Source organism: Rhipicephalus microplus, chromosome 1 (assembly GCF_043290135.1).
Source record: "Rhipicephalus microplus isolate Deutch F79 chromosome 1, USDA_Rmic, whole genome shotgun sequence".
In the NCBI taxonomy this organism is placed as follows: domain Eukaryota; kingdom Metazoa; phylum Arthropoda; class Arachnida; order Ixodida; family Ixodidae; genus Rhipicephalus; species Rhipicephalus microplus.
In genome coordinates, this window is record NC_134700.1 from 194,050,502 (window position 1) to 194,068,955 (window position 18,454).

Here is an 18,454-nt window from a genome sequence, read left to right on the forward strand (position 1 = left end):
AATACATTACCCACCAGAGTAGTCTAGTGGTCGCTCGACTGTTGAGTGAAGATTGCAGATTTTTACGACTGGTAAAATATCAGAGAGACAACGAAAAAGATAGAAATTATTACAAAGAGAAATAGAGAGGAAGAAGATGAAAACATGAAAAAAAGATAAAGAAGTAACAGAGAAAGAAAACAACAAAGACAAAAAAGATTGATGGTGAGAGAAAGAGCACAGAGAGTGAGAGATAAGACCGAGCGGCACAGAAAGAGAAAACAAAATAGGGAAAATATAGAAACACAGAGAAATAAGCGGACTCAAAGAGAAAGAGATTCGAAGCAGCATGTACAAAATTAGACAAAAGAGGAGAGGGAACGCTAGAAAACAGTGGCGAAATACGGAGTGGATTGGGTGAGAGGGTAGCACATCTTTGTATAAAGTAGTATAGCAAAAAGTAGTAAAGAAAAACTGGGGTTGAGGAAGAGGGAAACGAGGAGGGCAATGGCGCCTGCTCCGCTGTTTTCTCACCTTTTGAACAACGAGTGTCTAAGCTGCCCCAATTCGTTATTGAGTAGCATGAGTGATCTTACTTTACTTTCTCTTTTGAGCACTTCCTGTTCCCCTCTCAAGATCACTTTTTCCAATATTCAGAAAAAGTCTTTCAAATTTAGATGCCGAACGAAATCGATTGTCCGGGTTCAGGTTAGCAGTTGCACTCGATCATGAAGTTTCATACAATAGTACCTACAGTAGAATCTGGCGCGGCGATCGCGTATCCCCATGGCAATTATGGAAACTAAAGGCTTCGGATTGAATTACGTTAGCTTGCGAATTATCCACAGATCCGTTTGAACAGCTTCAGTTTCTTCTGCAGCGTGGGTAGTTGGGTGCATTGCGAAGCACTCATGCAGCACCTTTGTTTGTCAAAAAGGCTGAAGACCGCTAAGCCTGAGATTTGCTGCGACGTTGTAGCTTAACAGGATGCATTTGACAGTTTAAACGAAGTGTCATGCACTTACTGCTGGGCATATAGGTGGCCTCTCATGCCAGTGCAGGATAATGCATAAGTTCTTAGTTTTTTGTGAGCGCGTCTTGCCGAAACTTGTTTAAATCAACCGCAAAATGCTGATGAAACAAAGTAGACGCAGCGTCACGGTCCTCTGACTCGACTTCACAACAAAACAAGAGGTACGTCTGTCGCAGACCATTTGGACCTGGCTTCACAGTAACTGGCATCGCAGCAGACAAATCACTAAATGTTTCTCACTTAATACTCTATTATTATTTCTATAAAAAGATAATGTGCACTTTCGAGGGCAAAACAAGAATGTTTGATTAGAAACAATGTCTAACGATTTCGAGTACATGGTACTCAACTATGGGAGAGCAGTAAGCTATCCCTAAAAACTTCACCAGTGAAGGCCAGACTTGTGTTTGTTTTCAATTATAGTCCAAAAAAATTCATTATATCTTCATGTCTAATCTGTACCGCCTTGACAGAGCAATACATACCCTAAAGGCTATATATGTCAAGGTTTAGCTTGTACCGCATAGCTAGAAAAACTTTTTGCAATAAAATTTATGGTACAAAAAAGAAGCAAGTTTAAATAATATTATATCCCTTGCTTAACTTCATATCTCTTTGTTTATATAAGCGTCACGAATCTCAAGAACGCGATTCATCCGAAACAGATTAGATGCCTGTACTTATCATAACTCACATTATGGTAGAAACGCCACTGAAGGAGCCAGCAAGCTTCACCTTCAGGTATTAAATGCGATGCATTTCTTGGCGAACTTCGGCGACTTTGAGCATGCACTTCGTTAAAAAAGAGAGAAAGAAAGAATGCATGGAGGCTAGTGATCCCCCAGGGCTTCGCCCAATCGCCATCATTCACTTCGTGGATATACTGTGATTTTTTAGCAGCTGCTTAGATGACTTTAAAGAAAGCAACACCATTTTGACCAGTTTTCTCATGTTCCAAACCACAATTTTTTTACTGATCCAAGTATGTGACCACCTTCACACTTGCTTTTTTAGCGTTTGATATGTTTCAGTCTTCAGTAAGTGTTACTTGCGACAGCAGCTTGGCGTTTCAAAAAGTTTTTTTCTTTAAAGGCGCTCACTTATTTCATACTCTATGTTCTTTCAGTCTTAAACATGGCGTCTTTTTCCCATCTCTATACATTATAAATCTAAAGTTTCAATACTCAGCAGAAATCCAAGGTGAACGAAGCATGCAGAGTGTTCCATTAATTATGAAAAAGTTGATGAACTTTGTGCTCGAGATCAAAATACTGGCTCGTAGGCTCGTATCAAAAGCAAGCAAGGCCTTTTGAACTCCGGTTCGACAAACAATATAAGCGCACATAGTTGACACCGCTCGTGCGAATACATTGCTATCATAAATACGTGTGCGAATTCAGCAACATATCGAGCTTTTCTGGACACCAGCGGCTTAGTTCGCGTGAACGACACCACGTGGCGTATTGACCCTAAAGAATTCAAAAGTGCCGCCATGACGTATGCAGTGAGGTAGCAAGGAATAAAATATAATAAAGAAAATGGCGCACACACCCTGTGACTGTCACTTCACCTCAGTGCGCAGATAAAATTGCGGTATGTCGACGTTATCTCGATGTTCACAACTAGCAATGAATTGACAGTTTTTCTAGAGATACTGTGCCAGACAGCTCGCAGCATTCCACACGAAATGTCTCGCTGTCATAGACGCACCCTCGGTACATCAAAAGAAGCGTATTTGTTTTTTGGTTGTTTCTTTTTAGTTTTTGCACTGCCGTATCGGTAGGAATATTAGAGAAGCATGCCGCTTTCAGGGTTTCGTGTTCACTGAGCGTCAAGCATTATGCTGGCGTACAAACAGGACATTGCGGTTGTAAAATAACCAATTTTTGTGCGCGCTACTTAAGTTATGCTCCCTTGCTCCTTGCACTACGGTAAAGTAAAACTGAATAACTTTGAGAACGCGAGAATTGAGAGTATAAAAACGTAGTGTAAGATATGTGTTTTTTGTTTTGATTTAGTTCTTGTCGAAATGACGCTGCCACCTCCAGCGTGGCGCCGTCGAAGCGGCTGTGGCACGAACTTACTTACGCAGTCAGGCTTGCTTTCACACCACACTGTGACATTGGTTTCGCACTGACATTTTCGCTCGCGACCAAGGCCGGTAAGGATCGAGTTCCGTTCAGAGGTTAGGCACTCAGCGATTGAAAGTAACCATGCAACATGTCAGGGGAATAATGACGTGGAGTGGCAGTGCTGCGACACTGACAAACTGCACCTCAGACTATGCCATGATCAAACCTGCGATCAAGCGCGCGCCCGCGTCAGCCTGTCAACGCTGTCGAATCCGTGTGCTCTGCACACTGTAGTCTCTACCCGCGCGAGCAAAAAAAAAAGAGAGCGGGAGAGAAAGAGAGAAAAAGCAACAATGATCGCCTTAGTGAAAAGCTTACGAGAGAGTAGAACATAAAATATTATTGGATCATTTATAATTTTATGAAACCTCTAGTTATATGGTAAGGTAGTTTAGGAAGTTTTTAACTAATGAGGGATTTTTATTGCTTAATAAAGTGCCATTCTTCAAATATACATTTCAGGTTACGAGGATTTCTAGAGGAAGGAGCAGCAACCTCGCTTTTTCGTTTTAGTATATTGCTAAGCACTACTCCCAGTCATGATGAAGTATACCCACATGTATATTCAGATTATTTAGCTTTTTTTGTTTTGCTTCAGACAGTGATATACAATCGGTATATAATCGCTTACAAACGTGTAAGTGAGCAGATGATAACCGGTTGCAGGCTATTCATTTAGGTCTTAATGCTTCAAAGAGTGCAATTACAATTTTACCTTTAGATAACACAGTCACTGTTATCTAGAATAACTTGCAACCTGCGAAATATATCACAGTTGAACTCGGTAAAATATTAAGGAATATCTTATGATAACCACCTTCTTTGGCATGTGACCAAGAAAAATTACGGGCACTGAGAGCCTTACGAAGGCTGTGCAGTATTCGATCAGGGATGCGGAGAGAACCGCTAATTATATTTTATGAAATCTACATACATGCAGCATTTTAAGGCACCAGCGGTTTGGGCCCGTATTAGCATTCGGATGTGTTTAAAATTTTGGTGCATCAGCTTATAATTGTGGAAAGCGAGGCCCAAATTCATTTCTTGGATTACCGAAATTCACATCCAATAAGGTCCTCTACTTAAAAGCGAGGTTGTCCTCTTTTTTGTGCAGATTTAGGATATTATCTCTGCATTCATTTCTTCAAATTCATGGGAAGTTCATAACAATAAAAATTATTTTGACGTATACATCAGTATGAGTGTTTTTATTATGTATCTTATTGACTTCAGTTTCATACAGCATGGTGGGGCTTCAGAGGCACTTGTTGGACCATTATATGTTAAACTGAGTGAAGTCCCTAGCATCGCCAATGAAAAGCAATTATAAAAACGTTTTTTCACGATATTGTAATGGACATGTGAAAGGCAGAGAAAAGAAAGAAAGGAAGACGAAGAGGCTTGGCAAGATCGCAGTGTGCTACCGCGAACAACCCTCGCTCGCCTCTTGTAAATTAAAAAAAAAACTATTTCATCACAACTCGCTGTAACAGTTGTGGTGGAGGTGCTGGGTACCGATCCCGGTACCTCTCAGTTGTAGCTCAGATGGTAGCGCACTGCGATCTTGCCAAGCCTCTTCGTTTTCCTTCCTTTCTCTTCTCAGCCTTTCACATGTCTGTTACAATATATATCAAATCATGCAAAAAATTTGCATTACTGTATATTCAGCCAGGTTCTGGAAAGGAATTTATAGCGGACAAATGTAAAAAAAGATATCATAACTACAGATGCATCACACTTTGAAAAAAAAATCTGGCATCGGTATTTTTTTTTCGAGACGTTCAATTGATCACTCTCAAGAAGACTTCCCGATTTCTTATAAGTTTCTTCAGCGAAATGACATTATGAAAGTTCAGCCCATCAATCTCAAGCGTGGCCATAGTTACAGATACTTTATCTGTATTCAGCAGTCACTAAAAATAGCTTTTGTCAATTATCACTTGGCTCTGGGATATCAATATTATTTTAATGCTCAATTGTATCACAAACTTTTCATTTTTTCTTCATTACCAACATAACTATGATCAGGTTAATCTAGGTACTGGGCCACAAAGAGACAAAAATTAACGAAAATGACGAAATAGTGGACACTCCAGCACAAGGCGCTCTAGTGATCCGATATTCTCAATAATTCTGACAACAGTCCTCTTGATTCATGACAGATTGAAAAGGCGAGTAATAAGTTGACTTGGTGAAGTCATTTATCACTCACCTATACGAGTATTGACATCTCTTGTTCCCTTGGCGTAGCGATTTCTGTTGAACGCGAAAAGTAGTATAGTTACTTTAATAAAACTAGGCTCTCACTTTCGGACATTGAACTATAGTGTATACGCACAGAGGTGGTCTAGCTCCTTCCCCTCTTTGCTAGTGTAACAAGGACGAAACAACTGAAAATTATTCCTTATGCATCCACTTCCATTTATTGGGGGGAAACATTTTCAAAACGGCTTTTAATTTAATCGGATTAGATTTCGTCATTTGCAAATATTCTATCTTCGGGATGCCCTCATCGTCACTGTCACTGAGACCTCCGTTCTACGGTGAATTTTTTTTAAATGATTCAGGTCGGTTTTCACCTGAACTATCTAAGTTAGCGTCATTAAGTAGGTTTACATGTTTTATAAATTTTTAATCATACAATTATTATGTGACCACTTTTGAGATAAATAATTTGTTTCTTGGCCAGTTCCAAAGAGTGGGCATGAGCCATACATATAGGTAATCATCATCATTATAATCAAAAGGTGGAGCGGCTCCAGGTATTAAAAAAATAAATCGAAGTTATGACAAGAAACGAACAATAGCAAAAGTAAAAGTGGTTCTGCCCCGTATTCTTCAGTGTACAACTTCAGAATAGAAGAAAAAACGAGCAAGCACCGCTCGGTGCAGGCTGCACCAGAATGTTTGGCCACTTTCGCGATTGTTACAAATTGTTCTGGATAAAATTACACTCAAGACACGAGCAGTAAATCTTGTTCTCGAACTTACGTGAGCACCAGAGATTGCACTGGAAAGTTTGATCACTGATGTATGGAGGATTTAGAGAAATCAACAATGCGTTTCAGTACCGGTTCAATCACGATGCGCGTGTGCTCTCTTTGCTTCATTAGCCAATACATAGACACGTTCCCACCACCGGGCATACCTTAGAATTATTTTGGGCTGACGGTATTGCAAGTGGATTCACTTCACAATATAAGCACGAACTACATAGAGTAACTTGTAATCCACAAGTTGAAAGCGGCTTCTAGAAGCCTAAACGAAAACGCTAGTAAATTGTCTATCGTGCCTACATATTATAGCAACGCTTCCTAGAATTTGACAATACTATAAAGTGCATCCAAAGTTCCATGCTGCCACATACTATCTCTGTTTGTTAGGGCAATCATTCGTCACAAAAGTGTTATTTTTTGTTGTAGTTTTTGTCTGATTTTGTTCGCAGAGCGCAATACTTTACTATGTACGCTTTGCACGGCCCCAATGAATCTGATGAGTGCTATGTCTTATCTAACGCAATAAAGTTGTTGGTGCCATGACAATTCGCATTGCAGTGTTGTGTCCACCACGCACTGCTTTCTATAGCTTACATCTTTCATCATGAATAGGGGGTTTTAGCGAAAATCGCCAAGTAATGAATGAAATTATACACGAGCACTACATGTCTCTAATCAGGTCAGTATGCTTCTGCGCCGTATTGAGCCTGTCAGAATATATTTTTTCAGTCTGTAAAGCTTTGCAGTTCACAAACATTGCTTAATGAACATTGTATACCAGTGACTCTAGAGAAAAATCTTTATTCCGAAATTCGTAGCCTTTAACATAAATAATAACATTTTCATTCTGCGGTAAGACAACTCCACTGCTTAATTTTCGCCAGCCTCATTTTAAAGTTCACGAAATTGAAACGTTATCACATCCCTGCCGCTTTACGCACTGCGTTTTAAGTGTCCTCAAATGTAAGTTGAAGGAATTATCAAATACTGTTCACGAAGGAAGGTCGGTTTAAAAAGCTATGGGTGACTAAGATGGACGTTAAGCTATGGCAGAATGGTAACGATATAAAAAAGAAAAAAAAACATTGACGAAAAAGCGGCCGCCACGTGCAAATGTGATAAGAGACCGCTGGCAGAATTCGACGCAGTGCCGGCATTTTTTCTTTCTTTCCAACGATTAGCGAGCAGCGGAACGTTGTTTGCGAACTTGAGCCAAGCAAGCAATGCGCGTTTGATCTGTTCTTTAGCTGATGAACCATTATTCTGTTGGGCTCACGAACACGGTGCTGAGGGCAGTCTAGTGAGCATCGAACACTTGACTCATTGAATCTGCATGTAGAACATTATTGCGAAAAGCGCTTGTTGCGTTGAATTTTCTTTTTCGTTGTTCTCATTCACTCTGTTGTATAGTGCTGACATGCGTACCTGTTCCGAGTAAGTCTGAAGTAAAGACGGGATGCGTGTGGTCATGCCTGAACTTGGCCTCTTATATATGGATTACTCTTTGACGCTGTCCCTTATACGCTCTCTCTATACGCTGACGCTGTCCCTATATATTAATTACCTTTGACGCTGGGTGCCCCGTCCTCTACCCGGCTGTGGTCCCGCGGCGCCGGCACTGTGGACAGCGCGCCGCTGCTTGCCGCGCGATCACGCCAACGGGCGGGACGCCGCCGGGGCGTGCTTCCCGCTTGTGTGCGAGTACCTTTCGTGGCTGTCACCGGCGTCGCGCGTTAGCGAAGCCGATCGCGTTTGTGAACGGCGACGTCGTGCCTGGAACACCGACGAGACGCGAGCCAGGGATGCCGAACGTAAGTGTCGGCAGTGAAAGACCAACGACACCGACGAGGTGCGAGTCAAGAACGCCGATATCGTTCGACAATAGAGACGGTGCCCGGGTAACACCGACGCTACACCGAGTTCGCTTCAAACCTCTCCTCCAGCACCCGTGTCGACGCCTGTTTGGACCCGGTCAACGCCGTGCGCACCGCTGCTGCATTGCATCCCATCAGAGTTTTCTTTGGGGCGATGGTCCAAAGGTTTTAATCTTAAGTATTCTATTATGCTCCACTTTGTGCACTTTTACTTCTCAACAGCGTGTCTACAATTTTTCATAATACCATCCCATCTAGTATCGGTTGTGTCTGTATGCGCTGATACGGAGGAATCGAAACAAATCTACTAAGACGTCAAACATGTGAAGGTTGCAAAGATTTTTTTGTTCCCTTTAATTCTGCTTTAATTTTAACATGGTATCCTGTGACCCGATATATGGTCACCTACGGCACATGTTCGTAGTGGGTACGCTCCATGTTTGATAATTGTCAGCGTTGTTCGCACCACGTAAAGGGCAGTGAAAGGTGAGTTCATTCTGCGCTGAGTAACACTCGCTAGTTATTTAGGCAGCCCCGTTCCAGGCATCCACGACACAGGTTAGTGCTACGTTGTGGGTTGATACTGTGATTGCGGGTCGATCTTACAGTGTCTCGGCGTGTGTCAAGCCCTATCCCACTTGACTTGCCCCGCCCCGTCTTCGGCTGTACGTTTTATCAGATTCCGTCGTGCATGGTTATGGGAAATTGCGCTCTCAAAGCCCGATGTCAGCGTAACTGTGACGATAAATTGAAGCTTGCAGCTTGGCAGAACCTCATCTTAAGTGTGTGTACATTTGCAACACAATTCCTGGATAGATAGATAGATAGATAGATAGATAGATAGATAGATAGATAGATAGATAGATCAAACTTTAGGTTTTCCCGCTCACTTTAGTCCAAGTCCTAGCCAAAATAATCCAAACGCCATTGAAATAATCTTAGTGCCAAACTAGTGAATACATGTCCCAAGCATATATATATATATATATATATATATATATATATATATATATATATATATATATATATATTTATTTATATATATATATATATAGTGTGTGTGTGAAGAAAATATATCAAGCACGTAGGAAAAATCTTTCCGTTAAACACTGACGTTACTCCGGCCACAGGACCGGCCTTGGTCGAAGGCTGGCTATAGATGTATATAAAGGACATATTTTTTCTTACCGACAAGAGAGAAATAACTCGACAACAAGACCTGAAAATCACTCTTTCGCGCTCAGCAGGCAGTATGCCATGCCACAGCTGCCAGCTATCTCTACACCGCCATTCTGTTTCAGCGTATATCGAGTGAGTGATCCCGTTAGACCAACATCACCGTCATCGGCTCATAGCTGACCCTCCGGGCTTGAAGGCACCAAGGGATGGCCCGAAGAAGCCTCCTAGCAAGGAGGAAAACGATTTTTTCCGCCCGAAAAACGACAGCGACAGCCTTGGCAAAGCGGGCCGGCCAGAAGAGCGTGAGTATAGCATACTGTATTAGCGAGATTGTTCGTGTGTCTGACTATAGTATGTAGGTAATGGGTTCATTCACCGTATAAGTTCAATTGAACCAGTTGCTCCTAGCGTCTAGACGCTGCCGCTAATGCGAGCTCACGCACCTCAGGCATACATTTAAGTCCGGAGATTTGGCAGCGATTGGCAGGCTTCGATTAGATTTGGCAGGCTTCGATTATACAGTCTACGCACTACGACTGGTGCGCCACCGCGCAACCGTCAGAGCAGACAGTCGTTGAGATTGTTTCGATTGATTGATATGTGAGATTTAACGTTCGAAAACAACCATATAATTATGAGAGACGTCGTAGTGGAAAACTACAAAAATATCAACCACCTGGGGTTCTTTAACGGCCGTCCAAATTTGAGCACACGGGCCTACAGCATTTTCGCCTCCATCGAAAATGCAAACGCTCGGCTTTCAAGGATCCTCGTATAGGTCTTCATCATAGTGTACACAGGCTAGCACCACAAGGTGTTTACACAAATGTGTTCGAAAATTTGAAAAAAAAATTACATAATTTACATATCTTCCCGTTGTCTTTATAATTACTTTTTGTACTGTGGTAAGCGTTTTAAGACGAGTACAGATGCTAAATGAATAAATAAGTTAACTTTTCGATTAGTGCAGACATGTGGTTGGGGGAAATAGGAACATTTCAGTGCTTGTTGCGAAAAGCATGTTACTGCTTACAAATTTTGCGAAAGCATCCGCCGGCATTAATTAACACAAATTTACACCATCTCTCACTAAAGAGAACAATGTGGGGATGCGAAGCAGCAGGCGCTAACGCTTACACTTATGGCGGCGCTGACGCTGGCGATCATCGCGGCGTTGCGCAGGACGAAAACCTAGGGAGGCGCAAAGCACGCAGCGATGGACTGGTGTTTCCTACTGGAACATGCCACTCGCTGTTAATGGACAATGAGAGACAGAAGACTCCGATTGGACACAGAAACCCGCTGTCTGCTTTTAGTTAACGCGCACGCGGCGAATTTTTATTGTTCAACAACGCACAGGAGAAATCTCCTACCACGGCACTACCTTGGACAAGAAGATCCAGTGCCTATATATACGGGGTGGCCAGTGTACAGTTGTGCACCGCGAGCAGGCGGTTTTTCAATCAAGACACTCAATAGCAAACGCTGCGTGCGTCGGCGTTGCGACTCGCTCACTGGATTTCGTGCTGACCGGTTGTGCCCCGCGATTTCCGACGACAGCGCAGCTCTTGCCGACTGGCACACTATCTCCTGACGCCGACAAGAGCTCTCGCTGAGTGGTGCCCCGTCCTCGGACTTCTGCGACCGTGTCCATATTTCCTACCTTCTCCTTACTTCTGTATGTGGCTGTACCTGCGCCTCTTTCTATCTATATACCTTTACTTCCTCCATATATGATTTTTAATCCCTTCTTACACCCATCCCCTGCGCAAAACTGTGGAGGTGCCCTCCATCGAGAGAGGCAGTAACGAAACTGCGCTTATTTCTTACTTTTACCTTTTCAAAAGTAACTCATTCGGCGTTGTGAGGCGACAGAGAGGGGAGCGTAGGAGAGGAGAGAGGGGACGCACATGCACAATGGGGGTGTAAACACCACGGCGAAAGATGCCTAGAAAACAGAAAGGGAGCAGATGCTACCTGCGTCAGCATTGTGAGGTGGGAGATGGGGTAGCGTAGAAGATGAGAGAGGGTGAAGGGGTGTGCATGCGCAGTAAGGGTGGTCACGTCGCACACTGGATTGAGTTCGACCATAAGACGCTTCACATATAATAATGAATTCTGACCAATGTCGTTCACGAAATGGAAGCTGAAACTCGGAAAAGCGCAAGCGACATATTCTTTCGAGACGTCCAGAATGAGAGAGCGACGTTATACTGTTTACCAATAAACTTCGCTTCGTGGTTGTGCGGGTTTCGTTTGTGATCAGAGCAGGTACGGCGCACGCACGTCAACTAACACAGAACTACCACTGCAATCGCTGTCGTGAACAGTGACGTGATTCTGGCAGTCTGCTTGTTTGCGCTCATCGGATTTTAGATTTCGCTGTCACCGGTGAATTTGGTAATTACACTGCCCCACAATATTTACCAGTGGCCTTTTTTTTTGTCTGAAAGCGACCATAGCCTCTTCACGGAACTTTATACATCCCGTAACTTCTGTGTATAGATTCCATCTTCCTTGAAGTTGACGACTTTCCAACACATCTTGAAACCCACTGCATAACGGCTCGACATCTGAAAGTAAAGTACGTTTGAACGTGTGTGTTTGGGAGGGGTGGTAAGAGGAGCAAAAAACGAATAGTCTATGATGCTTACTTGAGCGAGACTGGGACACTTGGGAGTACCTAATGGGACGTATACATAAACAAAAATACTTGTCTTAAAGGGACCCTGCAACACATTTTTAGCATGGCCAGTAAACGCTGCTAATTGGTAGTCAAGACTCCTTACAACACGCAAGGAAACATTATAGCGCTTCACACTGCCCGGTATTTAGATTTAATTGTCAAGTTGGCTAGAAGCCATTCATCATTTCTGAAGAGCTCGAACGGGCTATACGGGGATAAAAAGAGATTAACACGACACAACGCGCTTATCTTTCAACTAGAGTTAAATGAAGAAAAACGAAAAAAGCACATACCGAGTACCACACATATTTCACTACACAGAAAACATAATTGAACTATATAGGTCCCACATTACTTCAAAAATTAGCCCGACAGCATGACGAGGTAAGGAAACATATCTGCCGAAAATTGCAAGGCGGTAAAGGCGGCGTGGTCCATAAAAGCTACTTCTTTATCTATTAGTGCCGGTGACGTCTGGCTCACAACCCTGTGACCTTCCTTTTTTATTTGGAACGCCTCAAAAACCTCTATCGTATTCTTGTACAAGTGACGGAACAATACTGCGGTACCAGTGAAATCCGCGGAGCACCCACAGTTTTGCAATGCATGTTTAAATGTGTGGAAAACACAGAACCTTTAGCTGCGTTCCTCACTTCATTAAATTTAAGGGCTCCTAAGCCACAACGAGCTCGAAGGCGATAAAGCAGTTTCTCGCCTTTACTATACCCTTTCTACAAATCCTCTTTCCTCCTCGCCACTTATCCGTTCAGAATGATATAATACACATTGAGCATTCATAGCGCGCATATAGGTTCAAAATAGACCATCCACCCACCCGGGCATCTGTCCGTCTTTCCGCCCGTCTGTCCGTCTGCCCGTCTATCTGTTCGTATACTAGTCGGTGACTCAGACATTATGGACCTTACGACATTGCTTCACTCCATCATCAGCATTCGCTAGATCCGTAGTTATTTTTTTTCTTTTGACTCAATCACACCGCCATTGATTTCTTTAGCTCGCAGAAAAGTCGGCTACATGCGAGAACAATCGTTTGGTCCGAATAGCCCACTTTTCTACAAGTTTGCTCAATGGTACGTTAACGTTTCCTTCTATCATGTGTTCGTATGATTTTTCCAAGGTCATTCCCAGAGCTGAAGAGAAAGCGCTATTTTTTTACAATATTATAGTGGGTTTATTGCGAATAAAACAGACTTGATGCTCTTGGGGATATATCGCCAAAAGATATGGCTTGAGCCAAAAGTAAACTCGGCATATAGAAACTTCAGCAAACCACTCAAAGTGGTTTTTGTAGTGAAGGACAAACCCATGTCTCGCTCTGTAAAAACCTTCAATACGTCGATCATTTCGAAGTTTCCATGCCTGATTCGGTAAAAATAATTCAATCATCGACGTACCAAAAAAATGGTCTGTGCAAGGCCGCACAGATTACAGTTAACGTTTTTGTCCACCTTCGCCAAAAAGTTAGACGAAACTGGAACCACTGTTGATTCGATGCATATTCCTGATTTTCGACTAAAATGCATCCTGAAAACCCGACAAAGGTAAAACCTCAAGAGCTTAAGGAAGCTATCTACAGGAATGCCACATCTATTGCGAAGAGACAGAATTCATTGTTCTTTTCGCTGAACGCTTTCTACCAGCTGAGCATAAACTATACCGTAAAATAAATATTCAACATCAATTCTGACGGCGAAATACCCAAATAGCACATGCTTTTTCAGATAGTTAATGATTTCTATGGAATTAGCCACAACAAAAGAATCGTCGAACTTAAATGTGTTCAGGGGAACTTGAAGGTAACCTAACAGGACATGCAAGTATGTTTCACGTTCAGACACTATAGCTCTGAAAGGGATACCGGCTTTGTGTGTCTGCCATTTAGAAGACATCCAGGAGGGAAACGTCGCACTTCTTCACACTTTCAGAGACACCATCCGGGTTGAACCCCTTGAGAATTTGTATGGCTTGCTGTTTCATCCTATAGCCGCTTTTTCTAGGAATTGGACAAAGTTATTCGACACGGCCCCCTTGCTTTCACCCAAAGTTCATCCTGCGGGAGAGTAACTAAGCCTTCCTTGTTCGACTCGACACAGTACGGACCGTTTGATGCCGGGTAGGTAATAATCACCGGCTTCAGGTACAACAATCTACAGGCGTCTTTGACTTCCTTCGCCAGCACCTCAACACATTCCGAAAGAGAAACTGACTTGGTTTCTAGCGGAACGCCTGAGAAACTTTCCGGCAAAGTGCAACTTTTTACATTTTATGCAAAGCCGGGGGAACACAAACTTTGGGCCTAACTGCACAATACTTACTCGCTCAGGAGGAAAGGGTTCCACGCCCAATTACGATATCTCTCTTAATTATCTTTCTATCTTCTTTTTAATAGGAAGAGCGTATACCAAATGATGTTCCACAAGAACTCGGTGATCTGGTCGCAAAAGCTTGGGCGTTCCTTGAACTTATGAATTTGGGCAACAGGAGTAACGGACCTGCTCCAAGCCAGACGCAGGCAGTCTTTCAGGAAACAGACCTGGTACTTAGAAGCCATGCCCTTCTTTTTCTACAAACGATACCATATACCAAGATGACCGCACCACCCATACCGAAATTCACGGCCGTTGGCTGGTTTGAGCATCGTGAACTTCCCAGTTACCGAGGCCGCCGCTTGAGACTGCCACATGTACGCGGTCGCTAGGGACGTTAGCGCTCGCTCGCGATCTCTCTGAAAGTAAGCAGCGCATTCTAAGAAAACGAAAAAAAGAGAAGTTTATGCCGCGCACGTGATAAAACTTCTTTTCCCCGCACCATTCCTCTCTGCGTAGCTTTCAGCGTGCTCGTCGGGACGAGAGAAGAGAGGAAGCAAATAAAGCGTGCGACAAATCTCGAACAACGCTCGTACTTGACGGATTATAGATGTATTGGTGGCAGCCGGCTCGTGAGGTCATTCGGTGGTTACTTGAAAAAACGTTGTCGGGCCCCTTCAAAATATTTGGACCATGCACTCACTGTATTTCTACTCTGACATTTGACGTTACCCGCTCACAGGTGCAGCAACCCGCTTACGATGAGGATGACGAGGAAGACAACTTCACTGACATTCCACAGCATATCCGGCTGACGTTGCCGTACGTTATCACCGCTCAAGGACTCCTCGTCATCGCTGAGCTGGTACGCATCGTGCCCATACTTGTGTTGTACGAACAAAGCGATATGTGGTTGCGGATGTAGCTAACGCATTCACCGTATCAGAAAAGTGCGGTGTTCGGCGCTCTATACCACGCTCCACTGATAAACCACTCCAAGCCGAAACAGCAGTAATGGAAAAAAAACGTGGTGAATTGTCGCTCCTTTTGAAGTTCCCACGAGAAGCTCACTGCCTGTATAGATATGAAGCTGTATCGTATCTCTCTCTCTCTCATAAATATATATATATATATATATATATATATATATATATATATATATATATATATATATATATATATATATATATATATATATATATATATATATATATATATATATGCCTTCTCTATACTATCGTTTTACACTTTAATTTATTCGCCAGATCCTGCGGGTGTATACCGAATAGATTAGGGCACCCAGTTGACCCCTGAAGACACATGTAGCATGATAATGCAAGCGACGTCAGGAAGACTTTTCAGTTAATATTCGGCATACTTGCAACCACCTCCACTTGGTGATTACACAGAGTTTGTTTAGATACAGCCTTCCTAATGAAAATGCTGACAGGGAGTTGTTTACTGAAAAAGCGGTACAGGGCGTCCCGACCATACTTTGATTTCTTGTTTTTATGAAGCCACTAAGCCGCACGTAGTTTCGAATGTTCGCTGTCGAATTCAGGGGTCCCGATTCTTCCATGAGAGCAGAAAAGGCCGCCGCTCTTTCACGTCAGACTGGAGTATCCCGTACAACAACTGACAAAATTTGAATGAAGGCGCGTCGTGGCATGTGGTATGGTATCGGAGAAAGTGCAAGGCATCTCGCGTGCACCAGCGGAATATGCATCATATTCACGTTTCAAGTTACGTGCTTAACCCTGCCGCTCGCACTGTGCGCAAAAGAACTAGGAAAGAAACGGTAATTTCAACTTTTTTTTTCTTCACTGTATGCTAGAAACTCCGGAAAAAAAGGTTCGTAAGGAGCCGACTTGAATGCCGTCGGCTTATAACGAACCGCTCACCTGCTCAGTTCGGTTACAGCGAATAGAATGAATCTTTAAAAAATCGTCGTCTCTGCAGAGGTTGCCTCCCTTTTTTTACGGTGTGCAGGGTGGCGCCATGGCCATCGTTGTGTTGTACGTCATGATGACGCGCTACCTGACTGACAACGAGTGGTACGCACACTTCAGCTTCCTGGTGGCTTTTACGTGCGCGCTGAATGACCTGCTTGTCATGATATCGTGCGTGACGTCACCTTCCACCCAGGTGCACTTGCCACGCACCATGTTCGTAAGTACCCCAACTGTACACTGCAATCCATGCAGTAATCATACGCATATTGAATGATCGATCAGTGAAGTGGTCGATGGGTTCTGCATGCGTAAGGCGCTCTATTGTTGGCCCTTACGGGAAGGCAAGCACCACCGCGGTGGTGGCTAAACTACTCGTCTGCTGACCCTAAGGTCTTGGCATAGAATCCCGGCTGCGGCAGCTATATTTCCGATGGAGGCGGAAATGCTGTAGGCCCGCGTGCTCAGATTTGGGTGCATGTTAAAAAACCCCAGGTGGTCGAAATGTGCGGAGTGCTCCACATATAAATCCTCACTCGTGATCATATGGTGGCTTTTGTATACAATGTAGGCGTTGAGCCAGTATCCACCGTCTTCTGTCGTGTGTGTTTCTGTATGCGTTGCCACTATCAGGATCTGGCCCCGGCAGTTCAGCTGAAGTTGTTTAAAGTTCGAACGCAGAACTATGACACGTCTCCAATCACACAGCCACACAGTTGCCCATTAGCAGCAGCATTTGAGCCGAGCATGACTGCAACGTGGTGTGTGCAGATAAGGGATCAATTTTCTCAGAATTTCGGAATCAATCTTTCTCCAAGGCAGTTCACACAATACGCGAAATCCCGTGGAACTTTAGTATGTTTGTTACTATACATCTTTGCCATTTGGGATGCATTATTGGCGCATTGTGTGATGTCTGATCTGCGAACAATGAAAAGTAGAACAACGCAAGTCACCGAACTTAACTTATTGGCCAATAATGTCTGAATGCTACATATAATACATAATTGGTTATGCATTGATTTTGATTACTTATAAGTCTGCACCCGATTCAATACTACTAAGCCCATAGGCCAACAAGAAATAAATTGTGACGTGAAGCACTATAGGCTGTTGTCATAACCTCATACGTGCTGTGGGTACAATTTTGTTTATGTTCATCCTATCAAATATATAATCTCACAAACATTTAATGCTTATGTATGACACCGTAGTCAAGTAATATACTGAAACGAAAACACCAATCAGCTGGAGGCAAAACTTAGAACGCTGTTACACAGTGTCACGAGGACGTGTATGAAGTCTGAACAAAAAATATCGGAATTTATTCAGGGCTTATATTCGCTGCGGGATATGGTAACAGTCTTCATAATTGTAACAGTGGAAATTACAAACAACAACCCTTATGTTTTTCCTCAGCTTTCTATCGCTCTATCTAACAAAAACGGAATCCTGTAGTTCGGATACGAGTGGGTACAATACACAATTGCCAGGTAGTGAGGTAGCGAACAAAACAAATTAAAAGAAAAGCTATATCCGACGTTATGGGAGTTTAGTACAGGCAGATAAATATTTAACTATAGGCTGAACTACAGAAATGCCACAATCATGTACAATGCTGTACCGTCTAGGTGTTGTGTTGCAGTTCTAGCGGCACAGTGTGCTGGTTTTTTGCAGTATGTCTTATACCAGTGCTGTGCCGGAATCGGCTATGGATTTACGGGAGTCCTTCTTTACAAATTTGGCGGGGACACTTCGTTACCTCACGCAGTGCATGCCGGGGTAAGTGGTCTCTTGTAGAGTGTTCCTAGCAACCGTTCATCGCAGCATCAATGCTTCTCTTCGCTACTTTTGTGTTTTCTCTTTCTCGCAGCTGACTGGGCTCGGCATCAGTCTTGTCCATTTTGTTCACACTATCAATAACGTTCTTTCGCTGCTGTCTCTCGAGCCCGACTAGCGCAACCGTGAAAACAGCGACAACCTTTTTGAGTGCCACTGGAAAATATGTCAACGCCGACGCAGCACGACCGAACTTCCCGGAAAACGGCTGTTTCATTAAATCACTTTGTTTCACATGAGATTCCACGTTCCGGTAGCAAAAAAAAAAGAACTATGATTGATAGCGAGGCCATCAATTGTAGAGTTGCCACTAACTCACAACTTGGAGCCGTGCTCTCACCGGTACAGGGGAAATAGCATTTATTCTAACCTAATGTCCACACGCCCGTTTAAACAGAGCAGACTCGAGCATTCCACAAAGCTCTGTCTTGGGTCCACTACCTGTTATGACTAGCCTAAT

The 18,454-nt window shown here is 43.3% G+C and overlaps 1 protein-coding gene across 1 annotated transcript; it reads left to right on the plus strand.

Moving 5' to 3' along the window:
• Positions 1-14,487: 14,487 nt before the first annotated feature.
• LOC142766555 (uncharacterized) lies at positions 14,488-18,124 on the plus strand. Its single transcript, XM_075868005.1, has 5 exons — positions 14,488-14,583; positions 14,949-15,071; positions 16,196-16,375; positions 17,833-17,937; positions 18,029-18,124. The coding sequence occupies exons 1-5, from the start codon at positions 14,488-14,490 to the stop codon at positions 18,110-18,112; spliced, it is 588 nt and encodes a 195-aa protein (XP_075724120.1). The 3' UTR covers positions 18,113-18,124.
• The last annotated feature ends 330 nt before the right edge of the window (positions 18,125-18,454 follow it).

Excerpts from the sequence above, each read along its gene's own strand:
- LOC142766555 (XM_075868005.1), top strand. The coding sequence starts at position 14,488 with ATGACCGCACCACCCATACCGAAATTCACGGCCGTTGGCTGGTTTGAG. Across the intron at positions 14,584-14,948 it reads GCCGCTTGAGACTGCCACAT|GTGCAGCAACCCGCTTACGA; the intron begins GTACGCGGTCGC and ends ACCCGCTCACAG. Across the intron at positions 17,938-18,028 it reads CTCACGCAGTGCATGCCGGG|CTGACTGGGCTCGGCATCAG; the intron begins GTAAGTGGTCTC and ends TCTTTCTCGCAG.